Source organism: Pipra filicauda, unplaced genomic scaffold, assembly GCF_003945595.2.
Source record: "Pipra filicauda isolate LSUMZ 115617 unplaced genomic scaffold, ASM394559v2 scaffold127_size2900866_pilon, whole genome shotgun sequence".
Taxonomy (NCBI): Eukaryota; Metazoa; Chordata; class Aves; order Passeriformes; family Pipridae; genus Pipra; species Pipra filicauda.
The window spans coordinates 1,027,643-1,053,435 of NW_024103740.1; the positions used below are offsets into that span (position 1 = coordinate 1,027,643).

The 25,793-nt window shown below is 39.1% G+C and overlaps 1 protein-coding gene across 3 annotated transcripts; it reads right to left on the reverse strand.

Annotated features, from left to right (window-relative positions):
- Positions 1 to 25,779, reverse strand: MARF1 (meiosis regulator and mRNA stability factor 1). Of its 3 annotated transcripts, XM_027743988.2 has the most exons (27): positions 25,759 to 25,779; positions 24,354 to 24,561; positions 22,110 to 22,778; positions 20,892 to 21,066; positions 19,562 to 19,788; positions 18,566 to 18,683; positions 17,702 to 17,874; positions 16,474 to 16,908; positions 15,805 to 15,974; positions 15,541 to 15,702; positions 14,658 to 14,847; positions 13,764 to 13,942; positions 12,785 to 12,865; positions 12,211 to 12,447; positions 11,313 to 11,432; positions 10,801 to 10,976; positions 10,332 to 10,552; positions 9,506 to 9,648; positions 8,136 to 8,269; positions 7,429 to 7,631; positions 6,546 to 6,773; positions 5,550 to 5,780; positions 5,223 to 5,435; positions 4,384 to 4,444; positions 4,145 to 4,285; positions 2,972 to 3,142; positions 2,233 to 2,465 (listed from the first exon to the last, which is right to left on the reverse strand). In XM_027743988.2, the coding sequence occupies exons 2-27, from the start codon at positions 24,498 to 24,500 to the stop codon at positions 2,233 to 2,235; spliced, it is 5,238 nt and encodes a 1,745-aa protein (XP_027599789.1). In that variant the 5' UTR covers positions 24,501 to 24,561; positions 25,759 to 25,779. The 3 variants fall into 3 exon arrangements, with proteins under 3 accessions (XP_039246076.1, XP_027599790.1, XP_027599789.1); XM_039390142.1 differs by lacking the exon at positions 25,759 to 25,779 and having other exon boundaries at positions 1 to 2,465; positions 24,354 to 25,485; XM_027743989.2 differs by lacking the exon at positions 25,759 to 25,779 and having other exon boundaries at positions 1 to 2,465; positions 22,110 to 22,774; positions 24,354 to 24,442.
- Positions 25,780 to 25,793: the final 14 nt, after the last annotated feature.

Genomic DNA, 25,793 nt, shown 5'->3' on the forward strand with positions numbered 1-25,793 from the left:
TTTTGCTTGCTTGAAAATTTTATTGACACAACTGTTTGGTCCCAACACACAAAAAACAGCACTTGAGCCACAAAAGAAAGTGTCCAAACAAAGTAGACAGCTAAGAAAAGAATTCCTCCTCCTCTCTCCCATTCCAAGAAAAAAGATAGTGCATTAATCGAGGGCTTCAGTGACATTTTTTCTTTTAAACAAACATGAATCTGAAGTAGTACATTTATTTGCTAAATTAAAGAATTTCATGGTTGTAATGGTTTTAAATCTGTAAGTCACATCATTCATTTAACCCTTTGGATAAAAAAATATATTGCAATTCAATTAGCTATTTTGTTACACTATGAACACAACTTCTCAAAAGTATTATTCTATTACTTTCAAACAGCGATTTCAGCAGAATCACACACGAATCCAGATAAGATATGCTGACCTCCAGATGTGGTGTAACCACCACACTTATTTTGTCAAATACCATATTTTCCTCTGAAGCAAAAACCTGGTTTTCTTTAGTACTCCAGACGACTTGTAGCTGCATCTCATGAAAATATGATTCCTGGCTGGTCATTTCTCCAATGTGTGCTCTTCTGAAACAAAGATCTAGACTGATCACTGTTAACCTTATCCAACTTCAGGTGAAAGCAGATTTTCTTGCATTTAACTCATTAAAAGCATTCCAAGAAATTTCACTTCTAAATTCTTTTTTCTATAGCAGTATGTCTGTAGAGGTTTACTAAGGACTCAAAATACTGTGCCAGAATGCTCAGAAAAACTTCCAAGTGTTTCTTTGCACTTACAATGGCTCTAAGTTCACTACTGGTAATACTTGCCTAAATATAAAAGATTTTATAACAAAATCTGACTAGTAAAATTCTGTCTATAGCCATTATTCAGTGGCATTTCCTGCTGCTGGCTGAGAAATTAGAGCCTGTGTTCCATCTTTTGCATATTACAATAGAATCCATCTAAAAAAATACTCTGTTGGCCAGTGGAAAGCCTCTAGTATAGGTTCTTTCAATACTACAAGCAATTTATTTGCTGCCTGGCAAATACAACCCATTGTAAATGCCATGGTTACCCAGAATGGGTATAAAGTCTCACACACTGGACAATTCTGCTAACTAGAGTTAAGGTCATCCACTGACTTCACCTCTCTTCCAAAGCTGGCCCTTTCAAAAGCCAACACAAGATACCACAATTCAAAAAAAGCTTCCAACACTAGCAGTAATTCTTAGAATAAAAACAGACACAGCTAAAAGACAGCACAAAGAACGAGCTTCCCATTTACTGGACATGCTTAAAAATAGAAAACAAGGTTAAGCAGAACAACCTTAGCATTTCCACATGTAGCTAGAACTTTCCTTACAGGTGGAAATAGCATCAGGACCTTCCATCACAAACCACTTTAATAAGACCCGCTCCATTATCTGTAATTTATGCATTAAATGCATATTTCAGAAATATCAGAATCTTCTTAACTTCATTTCTAGACACAAAGAAAATGTGTGTGTCTGTATCTTAAACTCATGACCCCAAGACAGTCTTTTCCTTAACCAAACCCATGCCAGACAAGCTAAATGTAAGAGGGAAGCTTAAAGCATCAGTGTCCTGGAAAGCTCCTAGACAGAACTGAAAGCTACAGAAAAAACCAACACATTTAAAACAAGTTTTACACAAGATCCACATAATCTTCTACAGACATCTTTAGGCAAGAATTTCCAATGCAGTTACAAGTCATCTGAAAGGTCAGAGAACAAGTTTCTCCTCTGGAGGACAATCAGCTCCCTTCACTCCTGTCATTTTGGGTCAGCGAGTTAAAAATTTCTCAACAGGCTTTTGAAAAAACAAATCATGCATTTCTTAATACTGTCTGAAACAATACCAGTAAGCAACAGCCTATAGAATACAATATGCTACATGTATGATTACATCACCAACGAGGCTTAAAGAAAATAAAATCTGTTCCATTTTTGAATCAATATTTTGCTTTTACTGAACACACTTATGAAAAACTGTAAAATTTAAGAATAATTTAACAAATGCCAGATTTTTTTTCAAAGTAATAGAAAAAAATCTGCTCTGCTAACAGCTGTGTTCAGTGTAAAAGGAACAAAATCTTCACAGAATACATTAAATACAAATTAATTCTTCTAGGCCTCTCATTAAAATACAACTGGGCTAACAAACAGCTTTACTTTGTGCAGTCCATGGGTATTTGTCCTTCACACTAAAAAGAAAGAGTTAAAGCTTGGTTACAGGTGCAAGTGAAAAGTTGGCTGCCAATTTCACCTTGTTTTTGTGTTGCTTTTTGGCTGGGCTGTCTGTTGCTTCCTTGTTTACTTGGGTTTCAGAGGACTGACAGGGAGGCACTGAAGCATTCTCTGTGGTGTCAGATACCACAGACCCAGAGACTAATTTTTCTTGAGCTGTGGTAACAATTCTTTGTTTTTCTTCTTCCGTTAAAATCATTATTTCTAAAATAAATAAAATAAATAAGACAATTCAATTTACTGATGCTCTGTTCTTGAAAAATTAAGAATATTTATTTGGTATTAGGCAATAAAATACTTAAAAAGAACTTATCAGTCTGATTTGAAGCCAAAAACTGTGTCATGATCACCTCTGCAGCTGAGGTGATGTTTGCTTCTGGCTCTGTCACCATCATGTACTGTTCAGCAAGTTTAACTTACTTCTCACACATTAAGTGTCTCAGTGCTCAGCACTAAGAAATGGTTGTGTGAAAAGGTTGCTACAGGTTGGCCAAATGCAAGTTTAGAGGTGGGTAAGTTCCCAGTAAGAGTCACAGCAGGGTACCTCTGGTCAGTACTGGAGTTTCTGATGGAAGCCCCCTGTGTTCCCAACACATCCCAGCGTGTCATATATACACATATTGATTGGTTAAATGGAACTTGATGCCTTGTTTTCCAAATTATCAAGTTGTCTTCCATAAGTAACACGACATAGGCAGGCAAAATCTTACCAGAGAGAGGTGCAGGGCGTTCCTCAAACTGGATGAGGTCTGCAGACTCCAGAACCACAGGATCAGGTCTCAGCTGTGGGGATGGCAGGCAGGAAGGGACGGGCTCACACAGCAGGTCAACAGGAGATGTATTTGTGAGGCAAAGGAGCTCTTGCTCTGTTTGATTGGAAACTACAAAAACAAGGGAACATCTTTCAAAGTGTCTCTAAGCTGTGAAGGTGTCACTGTTTCAGAGCTTGTAAATGAAAAGCCTCCAGATGCAATTCTGAGGATTTGAGAGCTATTCAGTATTTGAAATATTAATACCAAGCCAATGTAATGAATGCTAATTAACCTCAGATTCACTTGCTGCATCAAGAGCATCTAACTAAATACAATGTATCAGACAAAGCACTAGTATGTTCAACTATTGCCTGCCTGAGTAAATATATCCCTAGAGAAAAATATGGTATTTGCTAAACTCATGTAATAGAAGAACTGAGGAAAGAAGTCCTACAGAACAGTCTTTAACAGAGAAGGACCAGTTACCAGACAACTCCCCTGCAGACACACCAATATCCTATCAACTATTTATGTACTAACACATTTACATGTGAAATTTAAGTTGAAAGTTTCAAAATAAAGTGATTTGCCCTTATTGAAAGGGACGAGCCTAGAGTTCTGAAATAACTCAAGAACCATTTCACAAGTTCTCCAACCTGCAGGTAATAAAACAATTGGAGACCACAGCACAACATGAAGTAGGTCACCATTTCCCGGTTATTTTTATTTGGAGACAGATTTACACCAACAGAACTGCCGTTGTTACTTGTAAATAAATAACACAAAACCAACATAAACACCATAGAAAAGCACTATATTCTCATCAGAACACAGGAGACATTGGCAGCAGAAGCTGCTACTGACCATCCTCTCTCATGAGCTTAATACCTGTAGACTTCAAATTCCCCCACAGTCCATGGGAAGCAGTACCCCAGCAGCTACAGCCACGTGCATACACTGACAGCTGAGGACACATGCCTAACTCTATACTCAAATTCAACAAGCTTTCAAGCCACAAAGCGTATTTAAGAAGTTCACATTTACTCACACACCTTTCCCCATGCTGCTTCAATTACTCTGCTTATTTCCCCTAAGACAATAAAATTGTTATATAAATCAGTTTTACATTACCAGTGCTAGGTCTTCCTAGATTTAGTTCCATTGATGACGTGGATCCTGGGGTCTCCATCATATGCCCATTATTGTCAGCAAGTTGATTTCCATGATCATCCACATGATCAGCAGGGGGAAAACTAGGTGAGCTAAAACGAGCTACAAAAAGGCAAGTTCATTTGGTTAGTTTTGTCAAGTTGCCTCTAAAAAAAATATTAAAGAAAACTAAGATACTGCTAAAAATTGAAATAGCTTACTTTTCATATCATTCTTCAGGACCACAATTCTCTTATGGCCATGTCCTTTAATCCAGACCACCTATTGAGAAAGAAGCAGAACTGAACATCAGCACATGTTAACGTCAAAGCCCAAAGCAGTTTGCTCCCTGCCTTTCATCCAGCTTTGCACTGACATTATTTTTTAAAGCAAACTAAATCACATTGCCAACTTGTACTACATTACCCAAGCAAAAGCTTTATCTCAAAATAATTGATGCCAAAGGCAAACCACAGAGCCAGAAAGTGTACTAACTATATATTAGCAAATCTAAAAGTTTAAACATGGAGTCGCAAAATTCTATTTTGTCACTCTCCACTTAAAGGACTTACATAAAGGAAAGCTTATAGGCATAAACTGGGTCACAAAATTATCCTAGAGCACTTAGGACACGTGGATGACAAGAATATGCCACAGCAAAATTCTACTATGTGGCACTTCTGACAAAGTCCCACAATTCTGCACTCCTAAAGCCAAAAACGCACCCTGATCCAAATGAGGTTTCAGGACTTTACAACCATTTATTCACTCAAGACAGAAAATCAATTCACTCACTCCATAAAATGCCAGGGATGTTTACAACCTTACCAGGAACAGTTCTTAAGCAAAATTTGAACCATGTGTGCTGGTTTATTTTCTTTTTCTCATTACACAGTCCAGATTCCTCAGAAATTTGTATTTTCAATGACTGCTATAAGCTCCCTTGGAGAAAGTAATTAGTCCAGTAATTCACCCCAATTCACAGAAACTGTGGTTGTGTAACTACTTTTAATCCATGTAGAAATCTCAATGTAATTGTGCAAAACAGAGTTCTTCACACCTGTGGAATTGCTCCCAAGAGCTCTTCTAAATTATTGCATCCATATGCTTTAGGCTGCAGCACTTCTCCAGTGTATTTGCTATATGCTACTGGGAACTCATGAAGAAAAATTTGCTGATAATGGTAAGTGTGAAGTAAGGACCTCACATTCTTTGCAAACATGTACAGATTTGTAAGCTTGACATATTCTTCTGCTGCACCATTGGTAAAAACCTATTTGAACAAGAAAAAAAAAAGAGAAAGAATAAGAGCACACACCTCCATGTCCTCTAGTCACAATGCCTTTTCAAAGTATGAGACACATCAGGAAGGTGAGAGCTTACACACCTCAACCAAGTAAGGCAGACTCTTCAGGAGTTCAGTTAAGGTCATAAATCCATATTCACATGGATTAAGTGAAGTACCATGGACTGTTTCATAATGCTGCTTAAGCTGCTCGACAGAAGGAAAGGATGTTCCATCCCAGGACATCAGCAAGACCAGCAACTGGGCAGTCAGAGTCCGCAGAGACTTCCTATTTATCAGCTGAATTTGCTTGCCAGACTCTGTGTCAACAACCTGGAAAAATGAATCAGGAACGAAGTCAGGGACAGGGAAGAGACTGATTTATAAATAAGATGTGTAGCTGGGGTTTGTTTGAGCAGAGCTGTACCTGACACTACACACCAGCATCTGATACTCCCCCAGCCAAAAGCACTCAGAATCCAGCTAATTACATGGAAATATTTAAATATACAAGATCCATATAGCTGTGTAGCTGTTTCTGCCACACTGTAGGTATGATTTTACTCTTTGTTCCAAGACAACAGGACCTGACTGAGCTCCAGCCTGAACACCAGTTGCTAAGTTAACAAACCTGGAGCAACTCAACCAGTGTGCCCACATTCACTTAATTGTAACATCTACAGTGTAACCCATCTACTTATTTACATTCAGAGTCAAAGTCTCAAACCATAGCTCAAAAAAGGAATTTAAAGCATTAAGGAGACTGACAACTACTACAGTTACTAGAAAATTTTTTTTCACAGTTAGAAGTGAGGCAGGGGGAAAAATAATTTGTACTGTTAAAATAAGCACTATAATACAATCTTTTACTTATTATATGCTAATAAACATGAGTGTTCCCAGAGAAAGCTGCAAGGCTACAAAAAACCAAAAAGAAAGTATCATAAGAATATAGAAACTCCACTTAAAATCCTTTAGGAATTTCCTCTTCTTGACTCAATGCTGTACCCCTTGTTCCACATACTGAGACATATCATTTGAGACAGAAAATTCCTTAACACAACCTTGCATACATAAATGACAAAGACACAAGTTTACCTTTACAACATGGCAGAGTTTTTGCATCAGGGCTGGCACTGAGCTCACGTCATAGTCCTGCAGGCGCAGGCTGTACCCGAAGGTCCTGCTGTACTCGGGCAGCAGGTCTGCCATCATCAGGCAGTTGTCCTTCTGCGACCGCAGCAGCTTCACCAACTGGGCAGCAACAGCTTTCACTTGCTCCACCTCTGTGAGGGTGAGGATTTTCTCCTCCCCACATTCCAGTACCTACAAAAGAGAAGTTACACTCTGTTCAAGTGACCTACCCAGACTGGATGAACCAAGTGTAGTCTGCAGTTGAAACTCAGCGCTCGCCAATCGTTTGCTGCACTGCAGGGCTCAGCCAACTCAAAGAGCTGTTTATATAGCAAGGAAAACTATCCAACTTCTGAAATACTACAAAATAAGCAGCTAAATAGCTAACCACTTTAAAAGCAAGTTGAACACAACTTTACAAAGAATCACAGAATCAACTAGGTTGGAAAAGACCCCTGAGATAGAGTTCAATCTTTGATCTAACTCCACCTTCTACTAGACCATGGCACCAAGTGCCACATCCAGTCTCTTCTTAAACACCTCCAGGGACAGTGACTCCACCATTTAATGAACCTTCACTCTAATTCTGAGGCACTGAATTTTATGATGTAACCCCATTTAGAAAACTTGAATTTGTTAACAGATAGCCTCCTGAACGTGCTCAAAGCCTTGGACCATTTTACCAGAGTAGCTATCACACAAGATCTTCTTAAATACAGCTGTCTACACATTACAGGTGCATAGTTTATAACTCATACTAAAGCTTCTGATCAAAATAACCCCTGCTGAAACAGTTGTATAGATCCCAGAAAAATGCTTCAGTACAGCTTAAGATTTTAGAACTTACAAGTAAGACATCTGGTATGGCTTCAAAGAGTTCAAGTAGCTTTGTAAAACCATAGTAAGCGAGTTTGCACTGACGACCAAAGTGGTGGTGGTAACAAGGAATAAATTTATTGAAGGGCATCCGAAAATGGGGTTGATGGCGCAGTAAGTCCACCACCTCCTTGGAAAACTGTTTGGTTCTCTCAATTTCTTCTTGTGTACGTTCTAAAGTTAAAAAAAAAACAACAAACAAAGCAAGAGCCACATCACAACACTTATACAAATGCAACAGAATACAATGAGAAAATATGATGGCTGATTTTCAGCCACATCACATATCCTGTAAGTCACTGTTTTTGTCTGGGACTGAAGACTTTTACAAAACTTACTTGTTTAAAGTCAAAAAACTCGGGTGATCAGCACTTTAGGAGGTTTTAAATAGCCCATTACATTGCTATGTTTTCTGTATGGAAACAACCACCCTCTAATCATTCCACAGAAAGCTTAACTACACGGAGAAGGAGTAACATTCTTTTATGTGTTTTGGCACCTGTTTTCCTGTCTGTTCCACTACAAGTGTCCAAAGAGAGACATTCTTGGTTTGCTAGAAGTTAGCAACACCATTATAAAAAAATATAAGTCACTCCTATACACTTGAGTTACTACAGTTTTAATACAGTCAAAGAACAATTTATTTAGAAACAGTACAAAAAATGTACATGGACATACCTCTTTTGGGAATACAAATTACCATTTCACTGTCTTGTTGTGACAAACAGATGGTTGTATCTGGAATTTCTGATATGATATCAGCCAGTTCACACACTCCATACTCAGTAACATCCCAGTCCTTAGAGAAGCACCTGAAAGTTGTAGATGACTGTGTGTAACACAAGTATTTAATGCATGCTGTGTAGGCAAAAAATACATTTTTTGGAAGTTGAGAAAATAAGCCTCAAATCATAAAAAAATAGTTCTCATATTGGCAGTAATACTACCCAGTGAAACAAGGGAAACCTAGAAATCCATTCTAACCAGAAAAGTAAGATCTACTGTCACAAGAACAATCAGTATAACAAAGAGCTGTATCTATCAACCAGTGGGTGCCTCAGACTAGTTGCAGGAAGTGATAATGTAACGTAACAGTTTTCCATCTCAGGAAAAATGTAATTGTTCTGTTTATACAGCTCCATATGGCAACACTTCTACTAGTCTGTATTTGCTTACTAGTTACAGACATACACTATTAAATGAGAACAAATCTCAAGAGAAGGCAGAGACCATATCCTGGAAAACGCCATATTAAGCTTCCCAAATACTAAGAAATATATTAAAATTCATTTTACTCTTCCCACCTCCCTGACCAAAATCTCTCAGAAGCAAGAACACTTCACATATGCTCTTATTCAAGAAGTGGCCAGTGCTGACTCTACATTTAGAAACAAACAATAATGCATTTTTGCCAACAGTAGAAATAGAAGAAGAGTGCAGTCCTAGAAAGGAGCTGTTGGCACAAGATGCACAACAGAACACACGTAAAGGTAGATCACAGGTAGCTCTAAGATGCTATGGCTTGCTCAGAGCACATCAACTACTGCTTTCCATCTTCACATTAAGAAAAGCATCATTTTGGTTCTTAAAAAATAACCCCTATTTTTTTATCATGCTAGAACAGAATGTTCCAGACAGGTATTACTCCTCATTTTTGCCATTGCTAGATAAAGTAGTAAGAGTAACTCCTGACAATTAATCTATTCATTTTATGTTTCCCTCTAAAGAAAGCCTAACACTAACACGAACCATAAAGAATGTGCCACAACCTACTGGCTTAAATCCAACCTTGCAGCCATGGCTTCAAAGAGAACTAATGAAATACAATAGCCCATTTACCAACTCCCATCAAATTAAATGAACCCAGTATTAAAGAAAGCAGTAAAGTATGCCAGAGAACTTTTAATTTTTGTTTTCATTAGAAGTTTGAACTTCCCCATCACAATGAAGGGTCAATATAGTTGCCACAGCTTTGTACTAAGATTTGAAGTGCACCATTGATAGCCATGTCCTGCAGAATTTCTCTTGTTTCATTAAGGATAACTTACCAGTGATAAGCCTGCAAGAATTCCCTCACAATAACTTGCTTACTGGCCTGGGATTTGAGGAGCTTCAGTAAGTCCTGAGTGAAGCGCTTCACTTGAGCTCTGTGTGTCAGAGTTAACAAGCGTTTGGAGCCCATACCAAGGATCTGAAACAAAATTTTTATTTGGTCACTCAGTTCTAGCATCTTCAGTAAAAGGTATTTAAAAGCCAGTTCTAGTACAGGTAGGTGAGAAACAAAGACTATTATAGAGACAGCACTTGGAACAGCAGCCTCATGAAGCCACACACTTTCCATACTAAGACATATGTCATCAAAATTCAGTGCTTCATCTATGAATGCTATTGCGACTTCACACATTTGTATTGTTTATTTAAAAATTCTACAGCCAACTGATGTTCAAAATAATGTGACCATAATGGTTTTCTAATGTAAGATCACATGACTTATTTCATACAGAAATCCTTCAAGTCACAAACCACACATTTCAGCCCCACTCGCGAGCACTCAGTATTTATTGTGTTCTTATGACACACAGCACAATTAAAAAACTTTTACCCAAGCACAATCCAGAGCTAAAAAGCAGCTTCAAACTTTATTCCAGAGACTTAAACTAAGAGTTGATTTTCCCAGAATGGGTAGGCACAATAAAAACGACTCAGAAACAGCACCTCAAAGAAGAATACAATTACCTACCACGGTTCAGTTGACCATCTCTCACAAGGTGGGCTAGGTAATTGCACAGCACCTATTTTACAGCATCAGCCAGTAGTTTGGACAGGTGCAGATACAATTTCCCAAGTCAAAAGGAACAGAGCTGTATCACTCACTTGCAGCACATGAGGCACTGCCTCCAGCAGCTCCATCAATTTGGAATAGCCGTAGTCGGACACGCGGCACTGCTTCGCGAAGTGGTGGTGGTACGTTGGGATGAATTTACTGACGGGGATGACGCAGGAGGGTTGGCTTTTGAGGAGATCTATCACTTCTCTGCTGAACTGAATGAGCTGGGGATTGCCCACAGGGCTCTTGGAACGTAGAAGCCAAGGATCTACGAACAAAAGAGTCATGTTACTGAACCTTTCACTAGTCTTCTTCCACTAAACACTGCATTTTACTTATGGACAGAAGCTACAGCACAGGAGAAAATAAGTATGAATACTCAAGCTAAAAGTTTTCCCTTATAACAAGGTTTGACAGTTATACATGTTTATTTTATTAGCAGAATTTATTAGCTTAGTTTTTTAGCATAAAAACCCCCAAGACCTTTTAGAGAAAGCATTTTAAACAGATATTTACCTGCAGTAGGAGGTGGTGGTTTGTTATGTATCCATTTAATAACTTTAATGCCATTTTGGGCAGTGGCAATGTTAACTCCAGGAACACAGGTAATCAGATGTTCTAAAGGAACACCACCCTGGCCTTCTGGCACCATTTCAAGATCATTGAACTCTGACATGTAACAATCAGGAAAACTTGGGAAGAAAAAAGGAGCTTCCATTATACACTAAAATACCACCAACAATTTTCTGAAAAATATCATTATTTTGTGACAATTCATGAGCAAGAAGTTTCAACAAATTACTGACAAATTATAGAAATTTCTATAGAATACACATTTTAAATAAGTGTGCTGGTTTTGCTCAACAAGAATGTTAAAAATAATAATTTCATAATGCACTTATTCGCATTATTCTTATATAAGAACTGAAGTTTTTACACAACAAGTAACTTCCGTAAGGTTTTAAATCTTCAACCTACAATAAAAATCTTCAGCCTTACACTAAAAACATAAATTAACAATATTTTACCTTAGTAAAGGCACAGTTCCCTCATGTGTCTGTAGAAGACTATGAACTTGAGGAGCAAATGTCTTCAGAGACAAAATCACAAAAGGAATTCTGTAAGAATCTGGATCAAACTCGTGCTCACTGCAAAAACAAGAGGTTCAAGTTTATATGCTTACTCTACACACAGCTTTAGCATAGTATGTCTGTGCTCACACACACCCCCACAGTAAACATTATACTATATGCATATAACTGCTACCAGCTGACAACAGCACTAGGTACAGTCACAAACAACTTTTTTTTCCCCACAAAAAATTAATACAGCTACAGCAAATTTCCAGAATTCATACTGAGATGACTACATTTCTATTAGCGTTAGATTAAAACTTTCAAATGAAATTTTAGCAGCACATACCAGGCAGTTAACAGTGAACACCTAATAACTGCTCTAGCAGAAGAACCTGGCTCTTGCTGAATGAAACCAAAAAGTTAACACATGGCTTAAGGAAACCTTCAAACCAGTATGAATCACTTACTAAATGTAGCTGGAGGACAAAGAGGAACCATCAGTTCCAGCTACAGTTATGTAATAAAAGTCAGGCTAATAGAAATCTCTCTAGTATGTACAGCCTTCCTCCATAACCAGAGGAACACAGTGTATCTTCCAACCCCTGCTAAAAAGGTGTTCAATCCTGGCAGCTGTGCTGGAACACAAACATCTCACCCAGACACACTAACCCACGAGAACTGCCTAGAAAATTCACTGTGCCACCTCACTGTTTTCTGACTTACTCTTGTAAGCATATAAAGTGTCCAGAGCACACTGAGAACATATATACCTCAACTTCAATAGACTTATACATGACAGGTGCTGTTCAAATATTTTGTAAGGTTTTATAGTATTTTATACACAGCTTACATAAAGTCTTTATTCAGGCAATGCTGCTTACAAACAGGCTCGTGATACTCCAACTCTTCAAATATTATAGGGCTACAGTTTGCTGAGGATCCATCATGTGACTGGGAAGATCCCAAGGGGCTCTGGCGGGCCTGGCTGCTGGGCAGGAGGCACACGAGCCTCCCACTGCCCTGGTCCCGGATCGCCACGGTATCCGTGAGTTTATATAAGTCTGACACAATTAACTTACGACCAAATCTAAAAGAAAAAGATTGAAATGCAAGCACATTATCAACACAGTTAAGACAATGCTGTAATCTCTACTTTTTTATTTAATAAACAGGAATATGCTAGAAGCTATTCTATGAAAAGTGTTAAGGTAACTAACTTATTCACACCAATGTAGAAAAATTAAGGAAAATACAAAAGTAGAACCCCCTAAGAAAGGCCAGTCATTGCCTCTGGATACAAAATATGCTGTAACATCTACCCATAAAAATCCATAACTCTCCATTCTGTTCCTCTCTATAAGTCACTGTAAACAATTCCACAAGATAATATGCTTTTTAAGAAGGAAAAACAACCAGGAACTTACTTTTTTTCATAGATTTCTGTGAATTTGAACACAGGCAAACAACAAGCAGGTGCATCCTGCAGAATGGACATTGCTTCTGAGCTATAAAAGAGGTTTTGCAGCATTAGCACAAAATTAATCTACTATAATTGGATTCCAGCTCAAATTGGTGATATATTTACAGATGCAGTTTATGAACTACAAATAAAACAGGACAAATTGCATTCCCTTCCATTCCAGCACTACAGAAGTTGTCATTTCAGATCACAGAGTGCGAGTACTAACGTTTCTCCTAACTCATTGGGTCACGTCTCTGAAGGAGCTGTGTCTTTCATAGGTGGTGGGAAGATTTGAGCCTCTTTAAAAAGCAACAAAGCTGCAGCATTAAAAGTTACAAGCCTGGTTACTACATTACAAACTTTGAACAGGCAAGAATCAAATAAACTTGTAAATTATACAATAGCAAGTAGTACATAATTGTACTAGTTTCATTCTGTGAATAAACAATGACAACTTTTTTCCTAATGCTTTCTTTCAGTGTGAGAAAAATAAATACTTGTATTCTCACTAGCATCAGCACTCTAGTTTTATTGTCTTCCATCTAGAAAAAACATCAAGGAAACACCAACAGCATTTCAACTGTGCACCCATCCTCAAAGAGGCAATTCATATGCACTTCCTTGGAGCAAATAAAAAAATAAAGATGCCAAGTGCAACCTTAACTCAGCTGCACAAATTAAGTTAAAGGTACATCAGTATTATGCAGTAAGAGTAGTAAAGCTATTAAACAGAGATCTAGTCTCTTCAGATGCAACTCAAAATATAAGCAGCATAAAAATGCTAAACTGCAAACTAACCTAGTTGTATTTAATACATTCATCAGGTCACATGACAGATTTGACTTTACTTCCCTACCATTCCTTTAATCAGTATTTGAAATCATCTCTCAGCTACTGAACACATGCTAGGACAATTAAGCAGATGCCAAAATGCTTATTACCTAAGTAGAGACAGTGATTTACTAGCAGCTCCCGTTGCTAATGAGACCTGGATCCTCTTACTGCCAATTTTGTATCTGTGAAGACTGTTGACAGCATTGATGGCTTCTTGAAGATTTTCCATCTGAACTACGGCCTTCAACTGATAATCTGTGTGAGGACTGAGCTCGACACTTTTCACCTGAGGAAGAAAACACCTCATACATTTATAACAAGATATGAACCCCCAGCAAGGCACCACTTGAGTAGCACAGTCTTGCTTTGGCCAAGAGCCAAATACAATGCAAAGAGGACCTGAGTCCTGAGGGAACCACAACCATCAGGACAATGCAAACAAAAGCCAAGTGCAGGGAACCTGGACCAAGGCAAATTCATAGTATTTCATTAACAACAGCATCATCTTCCATCGTAGATTATGCCAGAAGAATGTCATGCACAGAACAGACAGAAATAGCACTGCTGCAGAAGTGACCTTGCCTTCCATAGTTGCTTTTTACCAATTCACACTCCCCCTGCTTTTGATCACTTTTTATTCAGAAACTGAGTTTTCACTGTGATTTTTTTAAGCTGGCATTAGGAATTCAGCCTTACAGCTTAAAAAGGTTATCCTGTTAAAGCTTAAGTCTCTTCCCTGCATGACTAATTAGCCATTTAGTAGGAATTTTATATACAAAACTTCAGAATACGAAATCTATGAAGACCACATCGAAATTAAAAACACTGTGCAAGTGATGATCTGGTCTTTTTAAAGGAAAAAAACACAGTATATCCTTTTAATAAAGTTTAAAAGTCCTGCTCAGATAGCTTGCTGCTCACCTGAAGCCAGACCATAAGCATGCCTCTAAACACATAAATAGAAAGTACTTAAACAGATTTAAAGGAATTTGTGCCTTTACCTTGCCATGTCTTGAGAAAATTTCTTGTAAATTTTGCTGCAACTCTTTTCTGGACAATCTGTAATCTATGTTGCTGACCTGAATGTCTGCTCCATTTGCAAAAGGATCAGGGCAGTCTGTACCACTGGTATGATTTACTACATTAAAGGTGAGTGGAGATGATCGATTTGAAAGGTTTGGAGACATACTCCTGGGTAAAATAAAAACACTTATGAGCTAAAGAAGTTATTGCACAGTTCTTATATATACAACCCAAAATCACTCAGAAAATAGACACAGGTCAAGTGCACAAATACAGCACTTCGAATGGATTTTCCTAGTATATATATATATGTGCACACAAAACAAATTCCACCACAAGCAAAACATCATAACAAGTATTTTGTATAGAAAGGAAATAATTCATATTATGTTTCAAAGTCACCCAATTTAATAACATACTTGGCATTAAGTATTCTACTTTCTTATTAACACATTATAAAGTCAAACTCCTTCACTTGATTCTAATAATTGGCAAACACCAGATATGCAAGTTTATGAGAATTTAATGGGTCTGGATAGATGTCTACTGGGAATGTCAAAGGCACTGAAATTAAGAGGAGTAAGATGTTTATAACACCTCTGAGGATTTTTTTAGAAGCTCCAAAGTTCACATGAAACAATTGCCACATCATAAGTTTCTGAAAAACTGTTCACTCCACCTTATCTTTATGTCCAACCTCTATTAGCTGTCATGCAGCACCACTTTTCCTTTTGTGTCCACATAAATCAGTGGAAATAAGAAATGTTCTTAGCACACACAACTCCACTTACAGCTGTCAAAAAAATCAATGTACATATTGGTGAAGTCTCACTTCACCTCCCAAACAAGACAGACACTTACCGAGATGACCAGCAACTCTGAGACATGAGCAAAGGACTGAGCTGTCTTGAGGCCGTCAACTTACTGAAAGCAGAGGGATAGCTGACCTGAAATACAGTTTCATCTTTATCTTTTTTATCTACAGGGGAATTGGTAATGCTCCTGGAAGCAGAGGTCTCTTTTCTATTTACAAATACATAAAAGAAAAAGAAAACACGTTATGTTGCAGAATTCACATTTTTTAAAAAGTAACTAATATCGACATCTTTGTATTTTTAAACATACTTCTGACTACTTTTAGAGGATGATTCTCCTGCTCCCAGTTTTTTGGTTGCCAGAGACACAGAAACTGCTGCATTAGAGTTACTCTGAGGAGAAGGAATTTCTTCTCTTACATGTTCTTGCTGGTTTTCCGTATTTCTACTGATGTTCTTTGATTCAAGGCGGCACAGCTCCTATAAGAAAGAGATAAAAGGTCAGCATAAAAGCACCAGACATCCCTTGCCAGAGGCTTTCCTTCTGATGGAAACCTAGATGACTGACAATAGCATTTTTGTTGGCATTTCGTAACAAGGGATTTTTGATTTTCTGTGACACAGGAGAGTAGACTGTCAATTAGTTGAAATATTTGGTACATGGCAAATCTAACCCTACTTCTCTTTAAAATGGATCACTCTAGATGTTAGACTCATTACCAGTGCAAAAGTCAAAACTAGCTAGGATTCAAGGCTCTAAGTAGCAGCAGCATTTCCAAATTGAAAAAAAAGGGGTACAAAGGGGGAACAACAACCCTCAAATTAATTATCTGCTTTCCAAGCATATGAATATAGCTCTCATTCAGCAATGTCACTATACATTACTATTATTCATTTAATGGGACAAGTTAGAATTTTAACAGAAGCAACCCTCAGAACACAAGAAAAAGCAAGAATATTTAACAAGGTAGAAAAATACCTGTAAACTTTTAACATTTGTGGGTTTGACGACAGATCCATGAACCTGGAATCCCCTCCCAGCAGAGCCTTTGGTACCAGAAGACTGATCACTTGAGTCTTTGTTGAGGAGGCACAGCTTTGTGCTCTTATTAATTTTTTTGGGAGACTTGACCTTCTCAGTTCCCACAAGGCTGGAGCTTTTTGTTTCATTAAGTTCTTTGTTCTTGGGAGTAAAAGACACTACAATCCTGTTACCAAAAACATCTTCATTTTCCATTCGCTTCCGAGCCCGTTCAGCACTTTCCTGGTTTAAGAAGCGGAGGATTGCACTGCTCCCAGAAATGCTCAGCACCTTCCCTCCACAGTTGTCTGACAAGCGCCTCAGTCTATTGCTGACACTTTTGCTGTCTCTGTTTGTTGGCAGATTATAGACATATAACAGCGTATGGCAGGCCTGTTTAAAGGAGGAAGATTTTAATTTGATTATGTCAGAATATCTTCTTGTTCAAAACCAGCCATTTTCCATTGGTTCTGGTGACACATGCCCTCCTCCCACCACCCCCATCCCATCCTCAAGTCATTCCTTTCGCAGCACAACTTGTTTGGAAAACTCTCATACCAGGTTAGATTCTCAAACTTCCATCTCCAATATAATTTAAAGTTCAAAGAGACTACAGAGTCCTTGATCAATGGATCAGTACCTGATCAATTCTCCAGATGAGAAAGCATCATTGTTACCCATCCAACACTCTATATATTCTACACAGGCATGTGAACACATAGTTCAGGAAGTTATCTCAGAGAAAGAAAAATCCATGAGTGCTGTACAAAGACAGCACAACAAATCCAGAAGGAATCACCAAGGAAGACAGAAACCCAAGAAAAGACACTTAAAAAAGCACTAAGATGTCTTAATGCACAACTAAGTTCTTACCTGAACTTTCTGTCTGTGAAAGAAAAGCATGTAAGGTACCTTATCTGGTAAAATATTTATTGATAAGAACATGACCTTGCTATTTCACTCTTTAATTACTTTCTCATTTTATTATTTCATTCTTTCAGTCTTAAACAGAAGGCAAACATTCCCATGGTAGTAACTGAAATACAGACAATGGTCAGATAGGCAGCAGACATAATGCCTCACCATAACTAACACAATTTCAGCCTGCTCTCCTCCTAAATTAGAACAAAAAAAATGGAATTTGACACTTGGAAACACCTGTTACATCAAGAATTAAAAACTTTACCGGCACTTTTAGTGGTAACCTCGGTGGCAAGTCTGAAATAAATTCTTCGAAACAAATAAGCTCGTGAGCATGATGCAAGAGCGCTTCTGAAGCTTGGTTTTTATGTATCAGAATTATTCGGAAACCGTGTCGATGTCTCAGGTCACTCAGTTCCAAAGCAAAGTTGACATCCGCTGGAGAAAAACATAAAATAGGCAAGGAAACACTTGAAAAAGCTCAAAAAAACCCAACTGATTAAAGAAACAAAACTGCAAATCTCACTTGACAAGTTCTAGTTATCATTAAAACTTTGCAACGAAAACGCATCAACAGCTATACGGCTTCTTGACAGACAATTTAAGTCAGCAGTTCACATTCAGTCTCAAGGCAAGGGCTTCCTTTTAACAGCAGCTTGTAGCAATTCATCAGTAGGGCATTGGACTGGTACTGGATATTTCTTTAGCAAACATTTCTTTAGCTTCAGGGAGAAACCCAGGGCAACACACATCAACTCAACAGCTGAGTGGCTGTATATTTAACGGCATAATACACTGCTACGTGAATTAAAAACAAATACATTTTGCCCAGACCATAAATTTTACAACACAACCCAATGAGTTTTACCTTATCAGCTTCCTGCTGAAGCTAACTTTAGACAGTATTTACTCACATACCCACTGACACTCAACAAGACAGCAGATCATTGCACTGACTAAGCCAAGTTCTCATTTTACTGTCCCTGCCACTGACATTAAGAATTCTTCAGCAGTTCAGTTAAAGCTGGTCCTAAACACCACTCCTGGAAAGCAAAAGTGTCATATGCAAAAGCACCACTGAAGAGAGGAACTGAATTCTGCACTGTAGACGAGTGCCACAAACACTTACTTGACACAAGAACCACAGTAGCAGGTGCAGTGTGTGTATCAGCAAATCTCCTAAGACTCTGCCTGAGTTTGTCATCAGCAGCATTCTTGGCTGTAGCATTGATGTGTGCAACAGTCACCTGTGGAAATACATAGATACACTCTGAAGAAAAGCTTCAATGTGAACTGTTGCTCGCTTTAGTTGTTTTAAAGTTGAAATACAAGCTTTCACATGCACCTTTTCTTTAGATAAATGAATGTACACATGAATGAAATAGAACACATACGAATCTCAACCTGTTCTAATGAGCAATAAACTTCAACTCTAGTTGTTCAGCAATGTCTCCAGGATGACTTCTGCTGTTGTGTGTTAAAGATCACAACTTACAGACCCTAAAAACATTCCAAAAAACTGCAGCTGAAATAGAGGGTTGACAAACATAGCAAGTATTTGCTATCAATTCGTTTTACCTCACACAAGCAGATAAACTGTTAAGCTGTTCTCATATCTGCAGTTTAGGGGGTGGAAAGGAAATTTCTGACATAGAAACTAGTGCAAAAACTTTAAAAAAAAATGCCAAGAAACGGGAAAAATATGGAAAAAAATATGTAGTGTTAAAGGTGCCTCCATCAACACCACTAGTGTCCCTACCAATCAGCACAGTATTCACTAACAAAGTAAAAAAGTTAAGTTCACAGAATCTTAGTTCTTTTAGGTTAACCATTTAGTCACAGATTTGAAGCATAACACAAAAACTCCACCACCACATTTTACTGAATGAGATAAAAATTCTCTCACTAAAACAGTAACCTACAGATAATGGAATGCAGTTTCAGTTTTTAAAAATATCCCACCCAGAAAAAATTAGCATTGAAGACCCCATCCATAAACTGAAGATAAGCTCATGCACTAAACCCACAGAAGCAAACAAAGCTTCAGTGAACACGAACCACTGCTGGCACACTCAAAGGAAACAAGTTCTCATGCAAGAACACCCAGCAGGTGCTGTTTTGATACCTGGCAGTTGTTTAGCTCCTGAATAACTTCTTTATTTTCTTTACTAATGTCACACACACAGATGAATTCTGCCTCTCTGTGACCTTTAAAAAACTTCTCCCGAATCCTCTGCACAACTGCTATAGCGGAACGGCCAGTGGGAACTGAGCAGTTTTCAATATCCCAGAAGACTCCAATGGGGGGCAAATTTTCCAGAACTTGGCCTGTTATTGCAACTTCGGGAGACCCTGTACAGGTTTAAGAACACACCTCATTTTTATCTCCAAATACCAAAAGTATTAAACTTAACATACGATAAAATTTCCACTTGGGAAGCTTTATGAATGGCATGCTCAGGAATGCAAGTTCAGTTTTGTTTTCCTAAGGAATCAAACAAACCAGACTTTAACAGAAATTTAGTCACTGTCAAATTAGGATAAAGATTCGAGATGACTTGGACTTTACTTTTAAGCTCTCAAAAAATCAAGTAATTATTTTTAAAAAGTTATCGAGTGCTGAGGTGGTGTCTGCCACAAAAAAACTGTCTGAGGTTGTGCAACACCAAATTCAGTGGGTGCTATATCACTAATGGAAATGAAATATGGAATCTGATCAAATTACAAATTAAAGTTGAAAATTTAAAATAAGGCACACCAGACAACTGTCATGTTTGTTTGGGTATATGTTGGCTAGTTAGTCTTTGACAAGATGCACTGGAATTCTATTTTGTAAAGACATTTAATTGGGGTGTCACACCTTAAAATTGATGTAGTCTTAAAGTAACAGTAAAACTACCCAATTTCTTATTCTTCCATGACATTTTAAAGTTTATAACTTTCATACCTGATGATTTTGTAATTGAAGCAGTACTAACACTGTGGAAAGACCATTTAATTATTTCACAAAGTATTTTCCTCTTAGGAACACTTTAAAAGCTATATTGTAATTATAAGTGTTACACCTTTACTACATATGAAGGGACAACAGACACTAGACGAAGCAAATGCTTTTCAAAGTATGGCTGAAGATAATTTCTCTATACACCACCAGAACAAAACAGCTTCTGAGTTCTCACAATTTCTTTTTCTACTTCTTAAAACAGTGAAAAACCCCATAGTAAAGAAACCAAAACTCCACGCAAACAATACAGTAAGTTAACTATGTAGTCAAAACATGTAAATCCAAGTCATGAATTATCAAAACAGAGACAAAATATTTTTTTACTGTTTGGTCTTCTATGACTTTATAGAAGTTTCCAGACAACAGTGCAATTTAAGAGAACTCTTGCTCTGCAACAGTATTTAAAAGGAGGACATTCACTACATGGAAGTTTCAAACAAATGTGGTTTACCATATTTCTGTGGTGATTTGCCAAGGCTGCTTGCCAGTAGCAAACTCTTCTCATTTCCTGCTCCTTTGGTTCCACAGCCATTACAGATTGGGATTGGAACAGGTGCAGTCTGTGCACTTGGAGGAGGAATATTTGGCCAGATTTTAGCAGCATCAACTAAGCTGTTTCTGGTTGGCTGTTGGGACAATTTTTCAAAATACATGTTCATTTAGTATAGAATACTAATACACGCCATTCCATGCTAGAAACACTCAGATTCCCTTCTGCAACAAATGCAAGTTCAGATGTACTCAACAAAGTTAATTAACAACAGTATCACTGCATAAAGGAAGCTGCTATCCTAGAATCCTTCCCAGTATACTTAACCCTAGATTTCCCAATACAAGGAAAGGTTCTATTAAACTCAACATATCAAGAGGTGCCACCTTTAAGTAGTATTAATATGTTTAAAAAAAGAACCAAAAAAACCAACCAAAGACCTTGCATGTGAAACCTGCACAATTCAGAGTACAAGGCTGAAACGCCCTCCTCCCCCTCCCAAAGAAGTGATGATTCCATAGATACCAAATTCACCACTTAGTTTATTGAAGTGACATTTCACTCTTCTACTGGAAACTCAAGCTTGGAAGTTTAAGTAACACATCTTGCAAAGCTGAGTATATTATTTCATTTGGAATTCCTAGTAATATTCAAACACAGTTCTAATGAGTTCTGAATTGGACCAAATTGGTACTGAAGTATAAATTACAAATTTGGCAAGGCTGAACTAAGACCTACCAAACTAAACCAAAACCAGAATATCCTTGTTAGCATAAGATGAATCACCTGACTTACAAATGGCTCCTTACTGATCAACTGCCCAAGGGTACCTGTTAACTGCTGTTAGCCTTTAGTCAGAGTCCTTACTACAGAACACCTTAATTGGAGCTGTGAAGAAGAGTAACTGTCTTTCAAATCCAGTAACAATTCCACTTGAATACTTTACAAATCCCCTGGAAGCTGAGTATTGTAATAGGTCCTTTGTCTTCCTAATGCACTGAATGTGACCTCAGAAAAGAGATCAGCTTCCAACAGGGTACCTGGTGCACCTGGACTGTGCATCACCAACTAGGGGGGTGCAGGCTGCACCCATGGAAGCTGGTGTTTTGCTCAAGTAACACAATTTCAGCATTAACCATACTCCCCAGTTAAGAAGTGAGAAGTGTGAGGTGTACAAACCTTGCTCAAGCAGTCACTGCAGTAGTGAGAGCCCTTCAGACAAACGGGAGGGGCCACGTTTAGGTGCAGAGGGTTGGCGCACACACGGGACGTGAGCTCCGACTGTGCAAGGTGCTCGTCCAGGTGGGCTGGAGCCCCACTTGTGAACTCAGGACAAGGGAAATAGCCAGGAGATGTGCAGCTCTGCAGGGCTGGGAACTGATGCAGTTTGTGCACGTTACCGTGACAGGGCTGGAAATGGAGTTTCCCACAACAGGCCAGATGCTGACAGGAGGATACACTGTTTTCTACGCACATGCCAGAGAATTCACTGGAAATTCCTGCCAGGCCGCTTCTGGCTGGAGGGTTCTTCAGTGAAGATGCAGACTGGTAAGCAAATCCTGACCCCACCTGACAAGTTATCGTCCCAGTGCTTTTTGAGTCTAATACTGTGCCAGGGTGAATCAAGTTACCACCACCACCACCACAATGCATTTGTGGAGGACAGGAAGAGTCAGAGCCATGAGCACAGCAGCTTACTTTGGGGCCAGGGGAGAGCTGTAATTGCTGTTGCTGGAGAGGATGAACATCAGGAAGCGGCACAGCTGGAAAGAGTTTAGAGCCAGCATTGTGAGGAGATGAAGCACCCTTCAATTCCACAGCAGCTTTCTTGCTCTCCATGTAATCTTTCTGGAAAAAGGAAAGCTCGGTTACATTCAGATACATAAACAAAGCAACAATTTCATAGGATGAGCAGCATATTTTTAAACTGTTACAATTTTGATGATAAATGAAACTTTTTAAGGTGTTATCTTTATGACTAGTATTACCTTACTGAATGAACAAGTAAAATATTAGAAGAAACATGCCAGTTATGTGTGCCAGCCTTAGGTATACTGGTATCAGTAGAAGATTGTTGGAAGCAACAAACCCAAAAAGCTATAAACCAAACAGCAGTGTGTCTATGAAACAGAATCTAAAAAGCAGAAAACTGTTGCCTAAGGCTAAGAGGTTCCTTGTAAGAAGAAACACATATGGATATGATGTAAAAAAGCTTCACAACTTACAGTTACATAAGTTGTATTTGAATGAGGACTTTAGAATTGTATTAATGTTAAAGGAGTAATGCATTAAAAGATTAAGACTTCAAAAAATTAGAAATTGTATCAATACAACAGAGGGCAAACAAGACTCAAGTTTCACAACTGTTTTTTGCCTACTCTGATTTAAGATATCAAGATGCACAGACATAAAAGCATAGACAAAAACAGATGTGTTTTTTTTTTTTTAATGTCAGCAGTGAGAACTAAGCAAGGTTAGAAGTAGCACAGAACAGCCAAGGTCAGAAGAGATAACCTGCACAGAACACATTGCTCCAGAGCCTTTGAACAACTTTTATTTTCCAAATTGAATTTAATGCATCTCCTACTACACATTAATGAATAATTGATCACCCAACTTCAAAACCATTCCTCTCCACTTGACGCCATATCTCACAGAGATAAACTCTGCCAAAGATCTGTCTGGAACTGATTTACATATTAAATTCCAGATTTTATAGCAGCTGCCTTCCTAACCCCTGACACATGAAGACAGCAATATGCTTATCCATTTCCCCCATGTCCTTTACTTAAAATCAGACTGAACATGCATGAATGTCACTTAATAGTTGGAGCTCACTTGCTCAAGTACTTAATTGTGTTGTACTATTTCTTCTATTCCTTAAAATTTTTCATCTTAAATGTACAGAATCACATACACTACAGAAAAGGAACATTTAAAGAAATGGAACCAAGGAAAAATTAAGACATCAGTGAAGAATAATATCCACAATTGCTGTAACTAATAATTATTATTCAGAAAACGAAATTTGCCTCCAAGCTAAATGGATAAAGAACTAGAAGTATGAAGATTACCCCTCTACTCAACTCTTCAGCAATAACTCTGCAGAGCTTTCAGGAAGCTGCTTTACACACCTCTTCAGCAGTTAGTTGTATTACCCCAAACAGCTGTGGAGAGTAAAGCCTGTCAAGCAAAGCAACCTGCCTGTTCTCCCCACACTGATGGGAGTGCTACAAACACAACTGAAAGCCTTAAATCCCCAGGCAGATTTTGTATTTACTGTGGGAACTGCTGTCTCCTCTCCCTCCCCACTCCGACCTTGGGTCAGTCATCCCCCCCCCCCCCCCCCCCCCCCCCCCCCACCCCCCCCCCCCCCCCGGCACTGGGAGACCAACTGTGCTTTTAGGGAAAGTCAGGAATTACCGTTTTTGCACCACAAGGCAAAGCCTTTTCAGCAGCAGAAAAGCAATTAGAAAGTTTCCAGAGCCATGGTTTAGCATCATTCTCTTGTCTCTGAAGCCATCCCAAGGATCTATTGCAGACGTTCTCTGTCCTGTTTCCTTCCATCATACAGCCAAACAAAAAGGTTCAACATCCTCTCATCCCCCCTTCCTTTCATTCTTCCCACCTGCTAGAGGGAAAAAAAAAAGTATGCTTTGAATACCTTTTAAGGTACGACAGAAAAACCATGGTGGTCTTAAGAATTGCTCCATCACTGAACCTGCATTATTTCTGTTAAATTCATAATGGACATGGGCACAGCCTTGGCTATTCCTATTTAACACAGGAATGCTCCTCATCACCTGCAGCACAGGAGAGCCAGTCTGAGGGAAGCACCACTGAAGTCCTCGGCATCCATTGTGTGGATCACACAACTGCACAGCTGCTGGCACAAAACAGTGCCCTGAAACTTCCAGGGCACCCTCCCAGGAAGAGGAGCCAGAAGGCAGGTTGGCAAGAACAGCTCAACAGCAAATACAAAACAGGTGCAACTGAACTCAGCCGGAAAAATTCAACGGCATATTCATTGGCTTTCCACTGGCTACCAAAACTATACATACCTGTATTAAGCACATAGCATTTTGCATTTAAATAGAGCTTCAAATTATTCAAATGATTTACAAATACTTCTACTAATCCTCAGGCTGCCCCACAGCACATGAATTTAGCTTTACAGGATCACAAAGCAACCTAAGGGCCAGTCACACAGCACCAGAAAAATGTGACAAGCAATAAAGTCTTCTTACCCTTCAACTACGTGCTGCATTCATTAATTACACTCCTTCAGCTTCTCTTGCATTTAAACACGATAACACCATGGAATACATCCCATAACATTACATCTGCCCCTGCATTGTTTTGAACTCAAAAGAAGTTTCGCTTTCTTTTTTTAAAGCAGAAATACTCGTTCGCATAAACTCTGCGTATCCAAAAATTATATATACGCATACGTGGATGTCCAAAATGCCAAGCTCACCAAGTTCTTCAACTCTAGAGCACGGTACTTTCCAAAGCGCCTCACAGCACCGATTGCTTTGGGAATTTAAACGGTAAGCGAAAGGAACAAAAGTGGCGTTAACCACGAGTGCCCGCGCTTTGCTCCCCCGCGCCACGCGGCTCCCGGGGCGCTCCCAGCCCGGCACGACCCTCCCCGGCCCCACACCGAGCTCGGGCCGCGGCCGCCGCAGGGGGACGGCACGGGCCGTGCCGCGAGGGGCGCGGGAGCTGCCCGTCCCCACCGTAGCAGCCCCGCGCTGCCGGGGCCCGTCTCGGTGTCTCGGTGCCGCCGTGCCCGCCGTGCCCCCCGTCCCAGCTCGCCCCGGCTCACCGGCCCCGCCGCCCCGGCCCCGGCCCGGCCCCGCC

Coding starts and splice junctions, on each gene's coding strand:
- MARF1 (XM_039390142.1), bottom strand. CDS start 24,500: ATGATGGAAGGAAACAGGACAGAGAACGTCTGCAATAGATCCTTGGGA. Junction 22,779..24,353: donor TGCCTTGTGGTGCAAAAACG/GTAATTCCTGAC, acceptor TCCTTTTTCCAG/AAAGATTACATGGAGAGCAA. Junction 13,943..14,657: donor TTTTCTCAAGACATGGCAAG/GTAAAGGCACAA, acceptor TTTCTTCCTCAG/GTGAAAAGTGTCGAGCTCAG.